The sequence below is a fragment of the Mesocricetus auratus genome, unplaced genomic scaffold (genome assembly GCF_017639785.1).
Source record: "Mesocricetus auratus isolate SY011 unplaced genomic scaffold, BCM_Maur_2.0 Super-Scaffold_100025, whole genome shotgun sequence".
Lineage (NCBI taxonomy): Eukaryota > Metazoa > Chordata > Mammalia > Rodentia > Cricetidae > Mesocricetus > Mesocricetus auratus.
In genome coordinates this window covers 7,652,914-7,670,194 of record NW_024429206.1, presented here as the reverse complement: position 1 = coordinate 7,670,194, position 17,281 = coordinate 7,652,914, and the positions used below count along the sequence as shown (strand labels likewise).

The 17,281-nt window shown below is 47.6% G+C and overlaps 1 protein-coding gene across 2 annotated transcripts in view; it reads left to right on the top strand.

Moving 5' to 3' along the window:
* The window catches only part of Ccdc60 (coiled-coil domain containing 60), a 150,051-nt gene that overhangs the window by 70,853 nt on the left and 61,917 nt on the right, over positions 1-17,281 (top strand). For both annotated transcript variants that reach the window (XM_040731531.1, XM_040731530.1), the window contains exon 2: positions 5,036-5,115. In XM_040731531.1, coding sequence (XP_040587465.1) covers positions 5,036-5,115 — 80 coding nt within the window. The remainder of the gene's footprint in view (positions 1-5,035; positions 5,116-17,281) is intronic.

The window sequence follows — 17,281 nt, the reverse complement described above, 5'->3', positions numbered from 1 at the left end:
GATTATCCTATTATGACATAAATTCTTTGCCATCGATTTAAAAAATCATCTGTATGAGATGATAGAAAATTGTTAGAAATTTCTAGACAAAGGAAATATGAGCACTCTCCATGATCTAATTTCCTTATGACATTTTCCCCTGAAATTATAGCTCACTGCCACGCTCTCACACCAATAAACAAACATCTACAGCAACTTGAAACACTGGCAATGGAAGTGAGCCGTTTTACTGTCTGGGCAAACCATGGCTTAGCCCCACAGTGCCTGTTTGCTGGGCACTGAGGCTTCTACAGGGTGAGTCACACTGCCGTGGCGGACATCCGCATGGGGAAGCTGCATTACCTCTACGGGAGTGGGATTGCTGGGGCAGGGAGCATAGAGCCATGCACTGCTCTCTGATGAGGACACCTGAGGAATGCATTGTTGGGTCTCACAGTTACTGTACAGACATCACAGACTGCACTTATACAAAGCTAGGAGGCACAGCCTGCCTGTATATATGTGCGTGCATGAGAGAAAGAGAGATCCCTGTTGCTCAAAACTTGGTGAGCAAAATCACCCTAGATTAAATCTGTCACAGAAGAAAGCAATACAATCAAGAGGCTGGATAAACATGGGACATCCAAGACTGCTACCAGAACAACAGCAGCCTGGCTTAGAGCGAATGGTTCTTTATAAATAAGAGACGTGCATAAAAATGCAATACAGCAAACACGTAAGCCAGCAGCACAGGCAGTTATCAGCACAAGCGTCCTGTATCACATGCAATTGCATTCACTGTACTTTTTAATCTTATTTTCATGGTTATGCATGTGTGGTGTATGGCACATGGCGTGCATGTAGGTGTGCCTTTTGCACACGTGTGGTTGCCTGTATATTGGGGCACACATGCACATGGGTGTGTGTGCATGTGTGTGTGCATGCACATGGGTGTGTGTGCATGTGGAAGCCCAAGATTGATATCAGGAACCATTCTTCACTGTTCTTCTACCTTATTCAATAAGACAAGGTCTTTCTGTCAAACCCAGAGTCCACCAATGTGGCTAGTCTTGTTATCCAGTTTGCTCTGGGAATCCCACACCTCCACCTTCCCAGACTAGACTCACAAGAGGGCTTCCATGCCATCTGGCACTTATGTGGGTTCTGGGGCATCTGAACTCTGGTCCTTAAGCTTGTACAACAAGTCTTTTAACCGCTGAGCCAGCCCCTGGAGCACTTTTACATAAGTGGCAGAGTAGTAGCTGTGCTGACTCCATCATTACCACCCAGGAGTACTGCATTGCCCTATGACATCACTGTGCAGCTCTACTGCAATCTCTCTTGCTGTTCTTGCTGCTGCCACTACTGCTGTTTCTGCACCTGCTAGGCAAGCATTCTACCAGGGAGATACAACCCAGCCCCATTAGTGTCTCTTGAGACACCATCATCTGTGATGCCTGTGGGCTGGGGCTGTACTTTTGCAGCTTCTCACTATAGATATAGATAGATAGATAGATAGATAGATAGATAGATAGATACATACATAGGCAGACAAACAGACAGACAGATGACAGGTAGGAGGATAGATGATATATATATAGAAGACAGATAGGTAGATAGATGATAGATAGATGGCAGGTAGGTAGCTAGGGAGAGAGGAGAGAGAGAGAGAGAGAGAGAGAGAGAGAGAGAGAGAGAGAGAGAGAGAGAGAGAGAGAGAGAGAGAGGCTAAGTGACCTCTATAGTGGTTGTAAAAAGAAGTAATTTGGGGACCCCGGGGTGGTGACTGCACCTGGGAGGCTGAGGCAAGAGGACTGTGTGTTTGAGGATTTCCTGGGCTACGAAGCAAGATTCCCTTTAAAGGGGTAGTTCTGGGATGCCTCATACACTTTTAACTTTGTTCATATTCATTGGTACTCAAATGTGTCCCAAGAACCGGGACCCCCTCTTCCAGGTGACTGTCACTGCTGCATTGCGACTGTTATAAAAAGCAATAACAGATGACAATGAGAGTTGTTCCTGACGACCCACTGAAGTGCTGACAGATGAGGCACATCCCATCTCCCAGATGTGCCAGGCTGAGACAGGGCTGTCAATCCTCTAATCAGATGTGCCAGGCAGAGACAGGGCTGTCAATCCTCTAACCAGATGTGCCAGGCTGAGGCGGGGCTGTCAATCCTCTAACCAGATGTGCCAGGCTGAGGCGGGGCTGTCAATCCTTTAACCAGATGTGCCAGGCTAAGACAGGGCTGTCAATCCTCTAACCAGCTGTGCCAGGCTAAGACAGGGCTGTCAATCCTCCAACCAGCTGTGCCAGGCTGAGACGGGGCTGTCAGTCCTCTAACCAGATGTGCCAGGCTGAGACGGGGCTGTCAATCCTCTAACCAGATGTGCCAGGCTGAGACAGGGCTGTCAATTCTCTAACCCTGCCTCTTAGGCTCTTTGTAGTGTGGCGACGTGGACCCCTGATACACCGGCAGGTGTCACTCAGTGGCCCATGGAAATAATACACAGGCTGGACAGATGAATCGGTGATTAGGAGTGCTTCTGCCCTTCCACATAACCCTAATTTAGTTTCCAGCGCCCACACCTGTGGGCTCACAACCTCCTGGAACTCTAGCTCCAGGAACCAAGCATCCACTTCTCTCTGGCGTCTGTAGGCGCCCACACTCGCCTGCACAGAGTGACATGTGTGCGTATAATTTAAGAATGAAGTAAAAATTTAAAAATATACTTCAAAGCGGGACATTGTCATGGGTTGGTTACCAAGTGTCATTCCCCCACACACAAGGCAAAGGTTTCCATGTAATAGCTGGGGTGATGGCTCAGTGAGTAAAACACTTACCTTGCAGGCATGAGGGCCTGTGTTTGATCCCAGAACACATATGATCTCTACACTAGCTAAGAAAAAATAAATAAAGCCTGCCACAGCCCCACCCACAGAGGAAACACTGTGTCTGGGAGCCATGTCTTTGAAAAATATATTTTCATTTTTTAAAGTAAAAACAGAATCATGCTGTAGACAGTGCTTTCTAACTCGTCCTCTCACTTGAAAGAACTCAAAACATCTCCATAGATCACTGATGGTACTTTCATCACCACACTGGAAGTACGTCACTTTTAATTGCTGTATAGCATTCTGCCATCTAGATGCATCGGAATTGTTTAGTCTGTCTTCTCATGTGAAGTACGTAGCCGGAAGTTTCTGTCCTGCCCTGTCCCGCAGCTATTTAGTCCCAAATAAACATACAGAGGCTTATATTAATTATAAACTGTTTGGCTGATGACTCAGGCTTCTTATTGGCTAGCTCTCTCTTAATTATTAACCCATTTCTATTAATCTGTGTATCTCCACGTGGTCTTAACTTATGGTGATGCCCAGGTTCCTTTTGTTATCTACAGCTGCATGGCATCTCCCGCATGACTCACTCTCTGCATCCTCTCCCCAGAATTCTCCTAGTGTGGTAGCCCTGCCTATACTTCCTGCCTGACTACATCCTGCCTGTCCATTGGCCAAAACAACTTTATTCATCAACCAATAAGAGAAACATATATTCCCAGCATACAGAAGGGCATCCCCCATCAAAGACTTGCAGGCAGTTTGCCTTCATAAGAAACTGAATGGTCTTACCAGGGACCCTCCACATCTGTCAGGAATAGTCTCTTGCAGGATCTAACTGCAGATGTTAGGTCTAGGGGAAGACTCCCTTCTAAAGCACTTGGAAGTCCTGGATGAATGGTCCTTCTGAAAGGCTGCCACAATGCATTTACCACCTCTTTATCTGAGGGGACCCATTTCCCATCATTCCTTAGCATTTCTTTTTACTTACATAAGATCCTAAGGGGGAATATTAATTTCAAAGCATTCTGACAAGTATTTCTCCATACTGGATCCTAAGAAAGGCAGCTTTCATATAAAGTATAATTAATTAAATCATCTTTTTAAATGTTGGCCCAGTTCTGTATAATGAAATTGTGGATTGTACGTTTTACCCAATGTCTAGTTAAGGCTAATAAAAAAGTGAAAAGAGAAAGCCTCAAATAATTCCCAGGATTCTCCACCTGGGATCCTGCTTGTGTGAGCATAAAGGGGTCAAAGCCACTGGGAGGGAATGGATTCAGTGTTAAAATCAACTGCCAATGACACAAACAGTAGCAATTTTTAAAGTTCTTGTTCTTTCTTTTTCTCAATTTTAAGTTATATTTTTTACTTATTTATCTGTTTGAGGGGGGATATTCACACACCACTGCACACATGTATACGTGGGGGAACATGCTCACACCACACACACACACACATACACACACATACACACACATACACACACACACACACACACACACACACACACACACGGAGGTCCCAGCATAATTAGACTGGTTCTTTGCTCTCTCCCTCCATGGGGTTCTGGGAATCCAACTCAGACCATTGAGGTTGGTGCCACCTCCTTTAATCACTGAGCTCTCTGGACACTGCCAAATACTTGCCAAATACTCAGGAATCTGGCAATTCAGTTAGTCTTCAACCGGGGACAGGGGAGGGGCAGAGCTAGAGACAATGCCCCCTTCTCCTAAAGATGCTGACCAGCCCACAAAGATGGAATGCTTCCCCAGTCCACACAGCTAGCCATTTGGCAGACCAAGATGAGAACTCAGCTACATTCCTCCAGAACCCTCACCATGCCCACTGTGCCCCGCGGCCCCTACCAGGGTAGAGAAGAGCGCAGATGCCTGGAGCCTCCCAGCCTGGACAGGCATTGCTACAGTTTGGATGCAGGATGCCCTGGTCCTCGGTGCGAGGCTGTTTGTAGTGAGAAGTCTCTGGGTCACTGGCTGCATGCCTTCTCCGTTTGGCTCCCCAGCTGTGAAGTGAGCCATTCCACTGTGTCACACACCCTGACCCTGACACAGCCTGGAGCCTCCCAAACCATCAGCTGGGGTGGAACTTTTCTCTCTGTGTATTGGTTATCTCACTGGATATGGGGGATCTGTTATCCGACTCCACCTGGAGCAACGGTATTAATGTCTCCTTTCCTCTCATCTGTCTGTCCATCAGGTGCCAGACAAGACAGTGAAGAGCATGAGGTATATAGACAAGGAAATCGCAAACCTCAAAAAGGATCTTGTACGAAGCCGGTGAGTGAGAGCCCCATAAGGAATGACTTGTGAGCCAGCAGACTCTGCCAGTCAGACTGGGGATGAGGGAAGGGAGGGGCACCAGTCTTTCTCTGGATTACTTAGAGGAGGGTAACCTGGGAAAGAACAGAGAGCGGGGTCTCTATTTCATGTCTCAGGGAGAATTGTGGGCCCTCAACAAGCCCAGCTGGCATTCATGTGGGTTTCTAGGGTCCTGGCACTTGGCAGCAAGCTCTTTAACAACTGAGCCATCTTGTTTACCCCTAGATAAAACTTTTTTTCCTCTTCACCCCTTAGCTCCTTCCAGGGAACTGGCAGGAGGGTAAAACAGGATCTTGGCTTTAGCAACTCGAGGTGGAATAAGAAGTGGGGGCCCTTTTTATCTGTTTGCTTTGGCACTCAGGAGGTGAGCACTGAGAATCAGTGTGTCTTAGACAATGCCCCTGTAAGACAGACCACAAGGAGGGGCACAAGTCACCCTCCTTAGCCCCTCACCACCTGGAAGGTCCCTCGCCTCTGGCCAGCAGCACAGAGATGGCTGAGCCCAATTGGAGGATGGGAGGGAGGGGCAGTGGATAAGTAATGGGGCTAAGCAAGGGGTCAAAAAAGTCCTTTCCACAGGAGGGGTGGCCCTGTCCACTCTCCAGGGGCCGTGCCATGATGTAATCTTTAAGTCTGTGACTATCCACACTTGAAAAGGAACAGATGGAAGCAATTCCAGTAATGTTTTACTTAACCCAAAATACTATCACTCAAATTGTATTCAATTAATAAAAAAACGACATTTAGGAATGGAGACATGCTTAGTTTTGATTGCCAGCTTAACTCAGTGTGGGCTCACCCGGGAAGAGGGTCTCAGTGAATCTCAGGAGGGCCTGAGCTGTCCAGGTTGGCTCAGCCTGTGGCCATGCCTCTGAAGGTTTTTTTCTAAAGTGGGTTAATTAAGGTGGGTAGAGCCACCCTGACTGTGTGCAGGGTTACCCCACGGGCTGAGCCTGGACTGACTGACAAGGAGGGGGCAAGCAGAACAGTAGGCATGTGCTGGCACTCATTTCTCTCTGCCCATGACTGTGGATGTCATGTGACCAGCTGCTTCAAGTCCCGTCCTTGGCGTCCCCAGAGTGGTGGACTGCAGCCTGCAGTTCTAAGTCAGATAAACCCTTTGCTCCCCAAGCTGTTTTCAGTCAGTGTTTCGTTACAGCCACAGACAGCAATTACTAGAACATTCTACACAGTGAAAGGGGAGAAATGGCGGAGAACACTGAAGGACTTAAAGGCCAAGGTGTGGCTCCCAGCCGAGGCACACACTAACCCACACCGGCCAGGTTTCGAGTGTCTGCTTCTCCCTTTGAATGAATTACTCCTCCCACGCTTGCCCTGGAGGAAGTCCCCGTGACTTTATTTGGAACAAGGGCCACTAAAGAGGAAATTGAGGTTAAGTGAAGTCAAGAGAGTCCTTATCCGGTCTGTGCTCTGATAAAAACAGGGGAAAACATCAGAAATTCATGCACAGAAGGACAAAGCAAGCAGGTGGCGGCCAAGCAAACCAGGAAGAGATGTTCCAGGACAAACCCAGCCTGTTGGTGCCTTCCTCTTGGACGTCAGTCTCCACAGCTGTGGGAAAGCAACACACAGCCCGTGGGGCCCTGTGAAGGCAGCTCCAGCAGGTTAGTCGTCACAGCTGGTGTTGCAGTTCCCACAGGTGATGTCCTCAGCTCAGGGAGGACCAACAGGGCTCAGTCAGGGTCTCAAGTTGAGCTGATCTCAGGGATGGCAGGTGGACTCTCTGAATCCACAGCTGAGACCTATCAGGCTGAGACATGTTGTGTCTGAAACCACGTTATGGGTGCTTTTTGGCCTTGGACACCATGATGCTCTAGAGACTAACAAGAGGTAAAACTAGAAGCCAAGAGCTACCTGGCAGTAGCTTTAGCAGGAAGCCAATAAGGAAGACTTTGTGGCTGAAGAGGAATCTTCTAAGAGTCTTGCACTAAGTTCCTTCATGGTGCCACTTGGAGGGTCTTTGCAGGCTTTATAGGATGTTGGGTCCAAAAAGGCCCAACCACAGAACTGATGGATCCATATGGACACCATTACACGCATGTCCAATCTTTTTATTTTGTTATTATTTTCAATCATGTGCATTTGCTCTTGTGAGTACAAGGCCTGCAGAAGCCAGAAGAGGGCATCAGATCCTCTGGAGCTGGAGTTAGAAGCAATTGTGACTTGGGTGCTGGGAGCCAAACTCAGGTCCTCCGCAAGAGCAGCTGCACGCTCTTAACTGCTGAACCATCTCTCCAGCCCAACCGTATCCATTCTTACCAGCAGAAGTCACCTCAGAGTCCCCTCGAAGAGGCATGCCAGGCTCTTCAGGCACCAAGTGAGGCTCCCCACAGCAATCTGTGCATTTCCTACTAGTAGCTGGTAAGGCCACAGAGGCCTATGGGTGCCTGGATCTGTGTGAGCCTCAGATACCTGCCTAAATCAGGGTGACCCAGGCTCAGGAAGCTGACAAGCACGGGCAAACCAACTTGCACCTAAAACCCATCATTAAATTTTCAGGAAAATACCGCTGTTATTTAAATTTATAGTTAAATAAATATTAAAACACAAATACTGGAGAGCCATCGTGTGTGTGAGGGTGTGTTGTGTGTGTGTATACATGTGTGTGGGGTTTGCACATTTGTGTGTATGTGAGTGTGAAGTCCATGCACATACATAGTTGGTATGGAGGACATTGGATGTTTGGCTCTGTCACTTTCTGCCTAGTCCCTTGAGATAGACAGGGTCTCTCTCTGAAGCTGGAGCTAGGCTGGTGATCAGTGACACACACCCCTGCCAGCAATCCCCCCTCGTCTTCCAGGCTGGAGTTACAGTCACACACACTACCACTCATGTTTGTTTTTACAGAGGTTCTGGGGATTTGAACGCAGTACATTTACCCGATAATCCATTTCCCTACCCACACTCATCTTGATGACTTTATATGTTTTACTTTCATCTAGTTTCTCGTGGTTATTGGTGGTTAAAACATCCGCGTGGCAAGAATACTGTGGAGGGCACATTGGGGTTTAAATATGAAATGTTTACTTGGTCCTCAATTGGTGGTGCTGTTTCCGGATGCTATGGGATCTTTAGAAGGCAGAGCCTCCCTGGAGGAGGTATGTCACTAGGATGCCACCTCAAGGTTTTATGGCTTGGCCACATGTCCTGCTCTCTCTCTCTCTCTCTCTCTCTCTCTCTCTCTCTCTCTCTCTCTCTCTCTCTCTCTCTCTCTCTCTCTCTCTCTCTCTCTCTCTCTCTCTCTCTCTCTCTCTCTCCCTCTCTCTCTCTCTGCTTCCTGACAGCCAGGCCAGCCTAATGCTGCTGTATCCACACCTTCCCCACCATGACTAACTGCACCCAGGCCAGAACTGTCAGTCGAAATAAAGCCTTCCTTTCCTAGGCTGATTTCAGTTGGGTTGTTCTAACCCAGCAACAGCAAAACCAATGAACACAGAGTGTACTAGAAAATGCCCTCCCAGGTCAGGGTCCACTGATGCCCTCTTACCCCCAAATCAGCCATGACAGGAATAAGACAGAAATCAGTAAGCAAATCAGGGCTTTTCTGCCTCCTGCCCCACCCTCAACCGACTGGAGAAACTCACAGAGCACCTCTGAGAGAAGCCTGAAGAAAGACAAAGGCGGGAGGGAGCCAGCACCAGCTCAGGAGAGTGGGGATGAGTGATGGGCAGGTGACACGGTAGCTTTTCTGACATCCTTCCTTTGACAGGGACTCTGTCACTGGCACCTGACACAGTCCCCACAGATCTGGAATAAGCTAGGATTTAACATCCTCATCAGAAGACAGGGTCAGCCTGCTTGACTGATGAATGTGAACAAGAGAGGAAGACAAGGACACACAGAAGAGCCACGAGCAAGAAGCAGAGAAATGGCATTGAGAAGTTCCACCTGACCACACCGTGGGGGCCCACTGACAGCTAAGGAATGGGGAAAGTCCCTCCAGAAGGAATTGCTCTGTTTTTCAGCGAAAGTTGCTTTGCAGAGAGTTACAACACACGAGTACTCACAATTGCACGTGCACACACATGCACACACAATGAGTGCATCCCCATTATTAAGTGAGGTGAATTGGTAGCAGAGAGATGTTGCCTCCTCTGCTGGTTTTATTTTCCCCTGATCCATATCGCCTCCCATAAGGGTCGAGCCCACCTTGAGCGAAACCCCCTGCCTCCTGGATTTTTATTTAATGCTCCAGCCTTCCTATAATTCAATCACACCATCCCTGGCTTCATGGCCAATTTAACATGATGCTAAAAAAGAATGAAGCCCTAACGGCCTCCTCCCCGCTTGTTCCACCAGATGCTGGGTGGGGAAGAGCAGCCGGTGCTACTCCGCATTGCCGATGCTCTGCTAGCACAGGCTGACAACTGGACCCACCCTGGGAAACGACGGCCTGTTTTCCTCCACTGACCCTCGTTGACGTATGTGCCCTGAGGAAAGCAAACATCCCTACCACAGAAATGTCCCACCCAAAGCCATGACCTACCCACGATACCCCGAGCTGGGCTCAGGGACCTACAAATGGTGATGGGTTCCGAGCCCCTCCTCCCCACAGCAGACCAGCAGGGCACAGATTCAGCAAATATTTCGGCGATTTGTTACACTGTCTTTCCATAGGCATTCTGGGCATTCTGTACACAGCAAAAGCAAGGCAATTAGAAACAGCTGAGGTGGGTTTGGGGGCAAAGGAAGAAGCTGTACGTGTTGAGTGAATACTTCTCTCCTGTGGGTTGGAGCCTCCAGGGCCCATGTAGGCTCAGTGCCCTGTGAGGTGGAGCAGTGGAACTTTGGGAGGTGGAGACCATCGGGAAACACTTGGAGGTTCAGAGCTGTCTCAAAGGGGATCTAGGGCCTAGACTCTCCCGCCTTTTTTGCTTCCTAGTTCATGAGGTGAACTGCCCTGCCACACGCATCTCACCAGAGGCACAAAGAGCAGACCTGTTCACTTGTGGGAATTCCAAAACCAAGAGACGAGATAAACCTTGTCACTTTCTAAGGGTGCGGCCTCCAGGGTTCCGTCACCGTGACGGGACGATGGCTCACACGTCCTTCAGATCCATATCGATTAGCCAGTCCTCTTGTTTCTGTGATAAATCCCTACAAGAACGACTCATGGAAGGAAGAATGGCTGTGGCTCGTGTCAGGGAGAGCAGGACAGCATCTGTGTGGGGTGGCTGGTCACACTGCATCCACAGTCGCGAAGCAGAGAGAGAAGTTCAAGACCCCATTCCGCGGACTGGGAATAGTACCTCCCACACGCAGTGTTCGTCTCTATAAACACCCCCACAGACAAGGCCAGAGGCATTCTGTGTGCTAAAATCAGAGCAATGAACAGAACTGAAGCCTCTCATCCTTGGTAAGAGGCGATGGTCTGCTTTGCAATGGGATGAAGTCGCATGTCAGCAAGCAAACGGAACTGGAGATGGACAAACCAAGGAGGTGCCAAGACTGCTGATGCCTAGACTAGGTGGTGGAGGGACATGGCTAATTTTGGTATGTGTGATTTGTAACCATTTATACAGAGAGGTCATGGGCCTGGCACCTGAATGGGAGAGAGAGAGACTCACACAAAGCAGGAGGCAGGTGGAGTACATCAGAGCATTGAGTGAGTGAGTGAGTGAGTGAGTGAGTGAGTGACTGACTGACTGACTGACTGACTGACTGACTGACTGACTGACTGACTGAGTACCAGGACTGCCTGCCTGGGGATGGTGTCACCCACAGTGGGCTGGGTCCTCAAACATCAATTAGCAATCAAGACAATCAACCTCTCCCAGACATGCCCACGGGCCAAGCAAGCCGGGCAATTTATCAAGCAACACTTTCCTCTCAGATGAGTCTAAGATGCATCAAGTTGACAGTTAAGGCTAACCAGGACACCTCTGAACTCTCCTGGACTCCCTTGTGCAACTGTAATGCAGGAGAACTGGGTGGATGGCTCTGCTGACCATGTTCAGAGGTCACGTAGACATATCATGGCCTTAGTCAGAACGCAATGTCTCATTCTCAAGGTTAACCTGGGCCTGGCCTCCAGGTGGGTGAGTGAGGTCCCCCAGAAAGACCTTGAGACTTGGTCTTGAAAGTGGTGAAACATCACTTCTGCCGTGTTCTACGGACAAAGTAAGCCACAACCCAACCCCGATTAACGGGGGAGTAGAGACTCCACTCAGGGCGAGTAAGCTCTGCAAAGGCTCCTTGCAAAGGTCTGCACGCTGAGGACCAGCTTTTCAATCTATCACAGCCACACACAGGACCCTGAGCCATGAACTACAGACTGAAGATGATCCTCACACGCCAATCACACTTACACAGCAGAAAACATGCCAAGAGTCAAACAACTGGCCGTGGGAGCATAAGGTACCAGGCTATAAAAAAGGTGGGGGAGCCAGAGGTACCACGGTGAAGCTGAGCAGAAGACACAGAGAAGACATGGAGAAGTGAGTTAGGGAGAATCAGAGAACAAAGAACACTCAGGAGGGGAGGGGAAGGGAGGGGAGGGGAAGGGAAGGGAAAGGGACAGCCCTTGCCCTTGCTCTGCAGCACTGCTCAGCCAAGAGACCACGCCCCCTGGAGTGATCTAAATGCCAGTCTACAAACTTTCTGACCTTGGATTTCCATGAGGACTGCCATAGCCCTGGTCCCTGCACATGTACTCCAAGAAGATATCCTTCTTCAGGGGTTGGCTCACCAACCAAGGAGCCTGAATGAAATGACTTCCTAGCTCATAAAGTCAAGAGGAAATGCAGCACTTTTTATCATCCAAGCCCATTTCTCAGGCTATTTTATAAGTTAATGATGTTTGATAATGTTATTGGCATTCACTTGGAAGTATTATTTATATCTGGGCTTGTAAGTAGAGTGAGGTGGTACTCCCTCTCTCTCTCTCCTCCCTCCTCCCCGTGTGTGTATGGGGGGTGAGTGTGTGTTGAATATGCACATTTGTGAGTGGATACACACACATGCAGAGGCTACAGCAGGGTGCCAGGGTCCTACTCCTCCACTCACAGGGTCTCTCAGTGAAGCTGGAGGCCAGTAAGCCTCAGGGGTCCTGCTGTCTCTGCTCTCCGTATATCTAAGTTACAGGAATAATGCAGTTATTCCTAGCTTTGTATACGAATGCAGAAGATTCAAACTTGGGTCTTCATCATTGCTCAGCAAGCAATCTTTCCAACTGATCCATCTCCCCAGCCCCACTCTCCAAATATGCTATAAAATTTATCGCTGAAATAAAAAAATTAAATACAGGGTAACAGATACATGGTGCATGTGCACTTACCTTGAGCCCATGACAGACATTACCAATGGATCACAGTGCTGTTTTCCCTTGAGCCCATGACAGACATCACCAATGGACCACAGTGCTGCTTTCCTTTGAGTACAAATTTGATTTCAGATTCTCAGTCATTTACCATGGTTGATGTTATGGCACAGGTCTTAGTTTGTCATCCCTAAATTAGAAGCTGCAGGAGGAAATTGTGGTATCTATAATAACATTTTATTAATTGGAATTGGGGTTTGGAGTAAAGGGATCAAGCAGGAGGGACAAACTCATCCAAATCCCTTTCTGGATGAGCCTGGGTTTCAATCCGTGAATTTAAACGTTTGACGCATTGTTGCTGGACTCAGGCATCCGCTGAGTTCATCCGTCTCTAGCTTTTGCATCTCACCAGTCTGTGCCTCAGGCCTTGCACATCCACAGCCCCAGAGTCCAACCCTGCTTCTTGCCTTTGCTTCTCCACTGCCTCCTTGTCTCAAAGCCCCAGAACTGTCTAAGACCTGAGATTCGTGTGTGTGCTGGCGGATGTGTTGGGTGTAGTCCTAGTTGAAATTTCTGGATTGTACCCAAAAGCAGATCTATGTCAATCACCTCTCCCCCATGCTCCGAAGCCAGCAAAGTTGCTACTAATGAGCCCCTTGTATGTTCTACGAGGACGAACATTTGGCCGGTGTCCTTGACTCAGAATTAATAAACCCAGTCACACAGCCATGCTGGGGCAACCTGGCTCAAGTTAATTGCATTTTTAGCATCGTGGCTGTGACCCAGGTGCCCTGCCCATTCCTTGTCTGTCTCTGTGTCTCCATGCATCAGATACCTCCAGTCAACCAGAGTCCCAGGGTAAGTTTCTCCTCTGCTTTTCCTCCTGACACTCTCAGCTGAGGGTAAATATCTGATTTTGTTCTTCTCCTCTCCTTGAGGCTAAGGCTTCCTCACAGCATCTCACTCCCCAAAAGAACTTGGCCAGAGGACCAAGTGTTCAAATCAAAACACCAAAATCTCTGGGACCTTTGATCCCTTTGTCATTGTGTGTGTGTGTGTGTGTGTGTGTGTGTGTGTGTGTGTGTGTGTGTGTGTGTGAAATTCTTTCCCAGATAAGTGGTAGTACAGCCATTTTATAGTGAGGCCTGGAGGGTTCTCTTGGTATAGTCACAAGTTGGCAGACTTTTGAATTGGGTTCAAATCCTACCACTGCCAGCCATTAGTTGGGTGGCCATGGGTGAATCAACCCAATCCCTACCTCCCAGACTGATTATCAGAGGAAAAGACCAGAAGGTGAATAAAACTGAGACCAACAGGAACAGACCAATGAAAGGAGGCTTTATTGTTTCTGTGCTCAGTTTCCTGAGACAACCTGAAAATATTCCCAGACTCCAAAATACATGAGCTTTAGAAAGCCAGTGGCCCAGCCGGCCTCCTGTCAGCTCCATGAGCTTGGACGAACCTCTCCCCCCCCCGTCCCATTTCTCTGACGTCTCCACTGGATGGATTCAGGACCTTTCCTCAGGGGCCTCTGGGAAGAAAAGGACAAAATAATCCATCCTGCAGGGAATCGCCTGTTCCTCCTGGTTCCTTCAGTGTTCTGAAATAGAAGGGAAGCCAGAAGGCCTGAGCCCGAGATGCCACGCCTCTCAGATGAGCCAAATCCCTTCAGTCCACCCTGGCCTCATTCCTCCTTAGGCTTTGATGGTCCTGGACCAGGCAAATACCTCCTCAGCACCAAAGATGGAGGATAGGTCCTCACTCTGCAGAGCACAAGCATGTTTTTCTCTTCGCTGGACACACACACACAAACGAGTTAGTTTTGTCCTTAGGGTCCCCGCACTTCCTATCAGGATTTTAGGAGTGTGTGTGTGTGTGTGTGTGTGTGTGTGTGTGTGTGTGTGTGTGTGTATGTGTGTGTGTGTGTGTGTGTGTGTGTGTGTGTGTGTGTATAGAGGGGGGGATGGAGGAAGGGATCATAATATCGTTTCTCTCTGTCTCCCCCACATAACCCAGGGGACTCAAAGAAACATATTTCACTCTAGCTGTGTAAGCAAATGGGTCACAAGCTAGGGAGATGACTCAGTGAGTAAAGGTCTGTGACCTGGGCTTCCCAGGACCCACATGGCAGAAGGAGAGAACTGTCTCTTGCAAGTTGTCCTCTGACCTAAATACACAGACTGTATTACACACACAGAGAGAGAGAGAGAGAGAGAGAGAGAGAGAGAGAGAGAGAGAGAGAGAGAGAGAGAGAGAGAGAGAGAGAGAGAGAGAGAGAGAGGGCAGGGACTCACTCATGACACTCACTTGATATTCATTCTTCCTGTATCTGTGTGTTGTTCTCTGTGTAAACGCAGCAGCATTTATCTGCTCTGGCATTGATGACATTTGTTTGGTTTGCACTTTGGGATAATTAGAGCTGCTGGGAACACTCTTAAGACAGTGTCTGCCAAGTGTGTGTAGGCATTTCTATCGGGATGGCTTCTAGAAGGGTGTTGTCTGCTCACCCACTAGGTGTGTGCTTGGCATCAGTAGAGAACGTCAGTTTCCCAAGTCTGGGTTTTCAACATTATTTATTTTGTGTGAGTGGCAGGCACACCACAGTGCATGTGTGGAGGTCAGAGGGCAACTTTCAGGAGGTGGTTCTCTTCATCCACCACGTGGGTCCTGGGGGTCGAACTCAGATTGTCAAGCTTGGCAGCAAGCTCTCCTAGCCACTGAGCCATCTCACCAGTCCTCGTCCCAACATTTTAAAGGCCTTTTCAAAGTATATAAATAGTGCAGTGTGGGAAAGTTAACCACTGAGCCTAAGCATCCAACATGCACTGACTGTGCACACACAAGGATGGAAATATTTTCATTAAAGGATGTGTTCTGAATACACTATTGGTAATATGACTTTAATTTAGAAAATGATTGTTAATATCTTCCATAATTTAAACAAATGCACATAAGTGGTTTCATCTTTTACAGTTTTTAGTATAAATACATTTAAACATCTACAAAGGCAAACAAGAAAACACAACCAACTCCTGTGAAAGTGTCACCCATATCAATAAAAATATAACTAAAGCCAATGTGCTTCATTGAAAAGTCATCCTTGTCTTAGTTAGGGTTTCTATGGCTGTGAAGAGACACAGTGACCAGGGGAACTCTTATAGGGGGAAATATTTCATTGGAGGCTGACTTATAGTTTCAGAGGTTCAGTCCATTATGATCAATATGGCAAGAAGCACGGCATCATGTAGACAGACATGGTGCTGAGAAGGAGCTGAGAGTTCTACATCTTGATCAGCAGGCAGCAGGAGACTGTATGCCACAAGGGTGTATCCTGAGCATATGAGACCTCAAAGCCAGCCTCCACAGTGACACACTTCCTCCAACAAGGCCACACCTCCTAATAGTGCCACTCCCTTTGGGGGGGCCATTTTTTTCAAACCACAACTATCCTCTTTCTCCTTATTTTGCAACATTATACATTCTGTCTATAAATATTTAATCGTATAAAAAGAATTCTTTTTAAAGGTACATTCACCATAACATCATACCTGAAAGACCAAGAATTCTTTGATACCAAATATCCATGAGAACATCATAACCACATCAATGCTTATATATTTCACCATGAAAGTGAAGTCTAATTGATACAGCAATTTCTTACCATTAGACTTCCTGACTATTTTAATTTTCCCCCTGTTACAAAAGCAATGCGTAGATAGAATCCTCAGAGTACTTAATCATACATTTTGATTCTTAAATATACATAGCTCTGGGATCCTTAACCAAATTCTCAAGATTCGCACAGTATTTTTTGTTGCAAAAAAAGAGGAGCTAATTCAGAAATACTTGAAACAAAATGAGTCGCTGATCAAAAATGAAAGGAAAGTAATAGACGTTGTTTAAGAGGCTGGAAACACTTCCGTCATGACTGCTTGCCCTTTTCACTTTAGTGCAGTCATCATCAACAATAGCTGGATCATGGAATCAAGATGAAAGCAGAGAGTATTCCTGGAGGAAAAAAAAAACCCTGAAATTCCCAGATGATGCCCTGCTGAGCCACAGGCAGAGCCAGGCACCCATTTCCACCTCCCGAACTCTTCAGCCAAAATCATACATAGTCTTACCAATAATATCATGGGCTCAGTGTTTCCTTTAATGTCCACATGTCCATCATCTTTCCATTTCTATAATGAAATACCAGAGATAGATTTTTTAAAATAAATCTTATCTTGGCTCATGGTCTAAGACGTCTCAACCCCTGGTCATTTGGTCCCATTGCTCTGGAACCTGTGAGACCCATATGGCAGAGACTGCTATTGTAACCATATAGCAGCCAGGGAGGGAGCACACAGAGCACGGGACACCTCCCTCAAGGACACACCCCAGAAGTCTCCCTCTAGGGTCTACTTTTTAAACTCCCACCACCCATAGCACCATCCTGGTCACTTGGTGCTTAAAGCATGATAGTGACTGCACAGTCTAACCTTCAGCCACCTAATGGGGGATGTCCTTCTGTATGCTATGAATAGATGCTTCTCTATTGATGAATAAAGCTGACAATAACCAGGCAGGAGGTATAGGCAGGGCTTCTAGGCTAGGAGAATTCTGGGAAGACTGAGTCCCCAGAGAGATGCCATGAGGCTGCTGAGGAAAAAAGACCCAGGCTTCACCAGTACACCAAGACCACGTGGATATACATAGATTAATAGAAATGGGTTAATAATTAAGATAGAACTAGCCAATAAGACTGATCCATGGGCAAAACAGTTTGTAATTCATATAAGCTTCTGTGTGTTTATTTGAGACTAAATGGCTATGGGACCAGGCAGGACAGAAACTTCCATC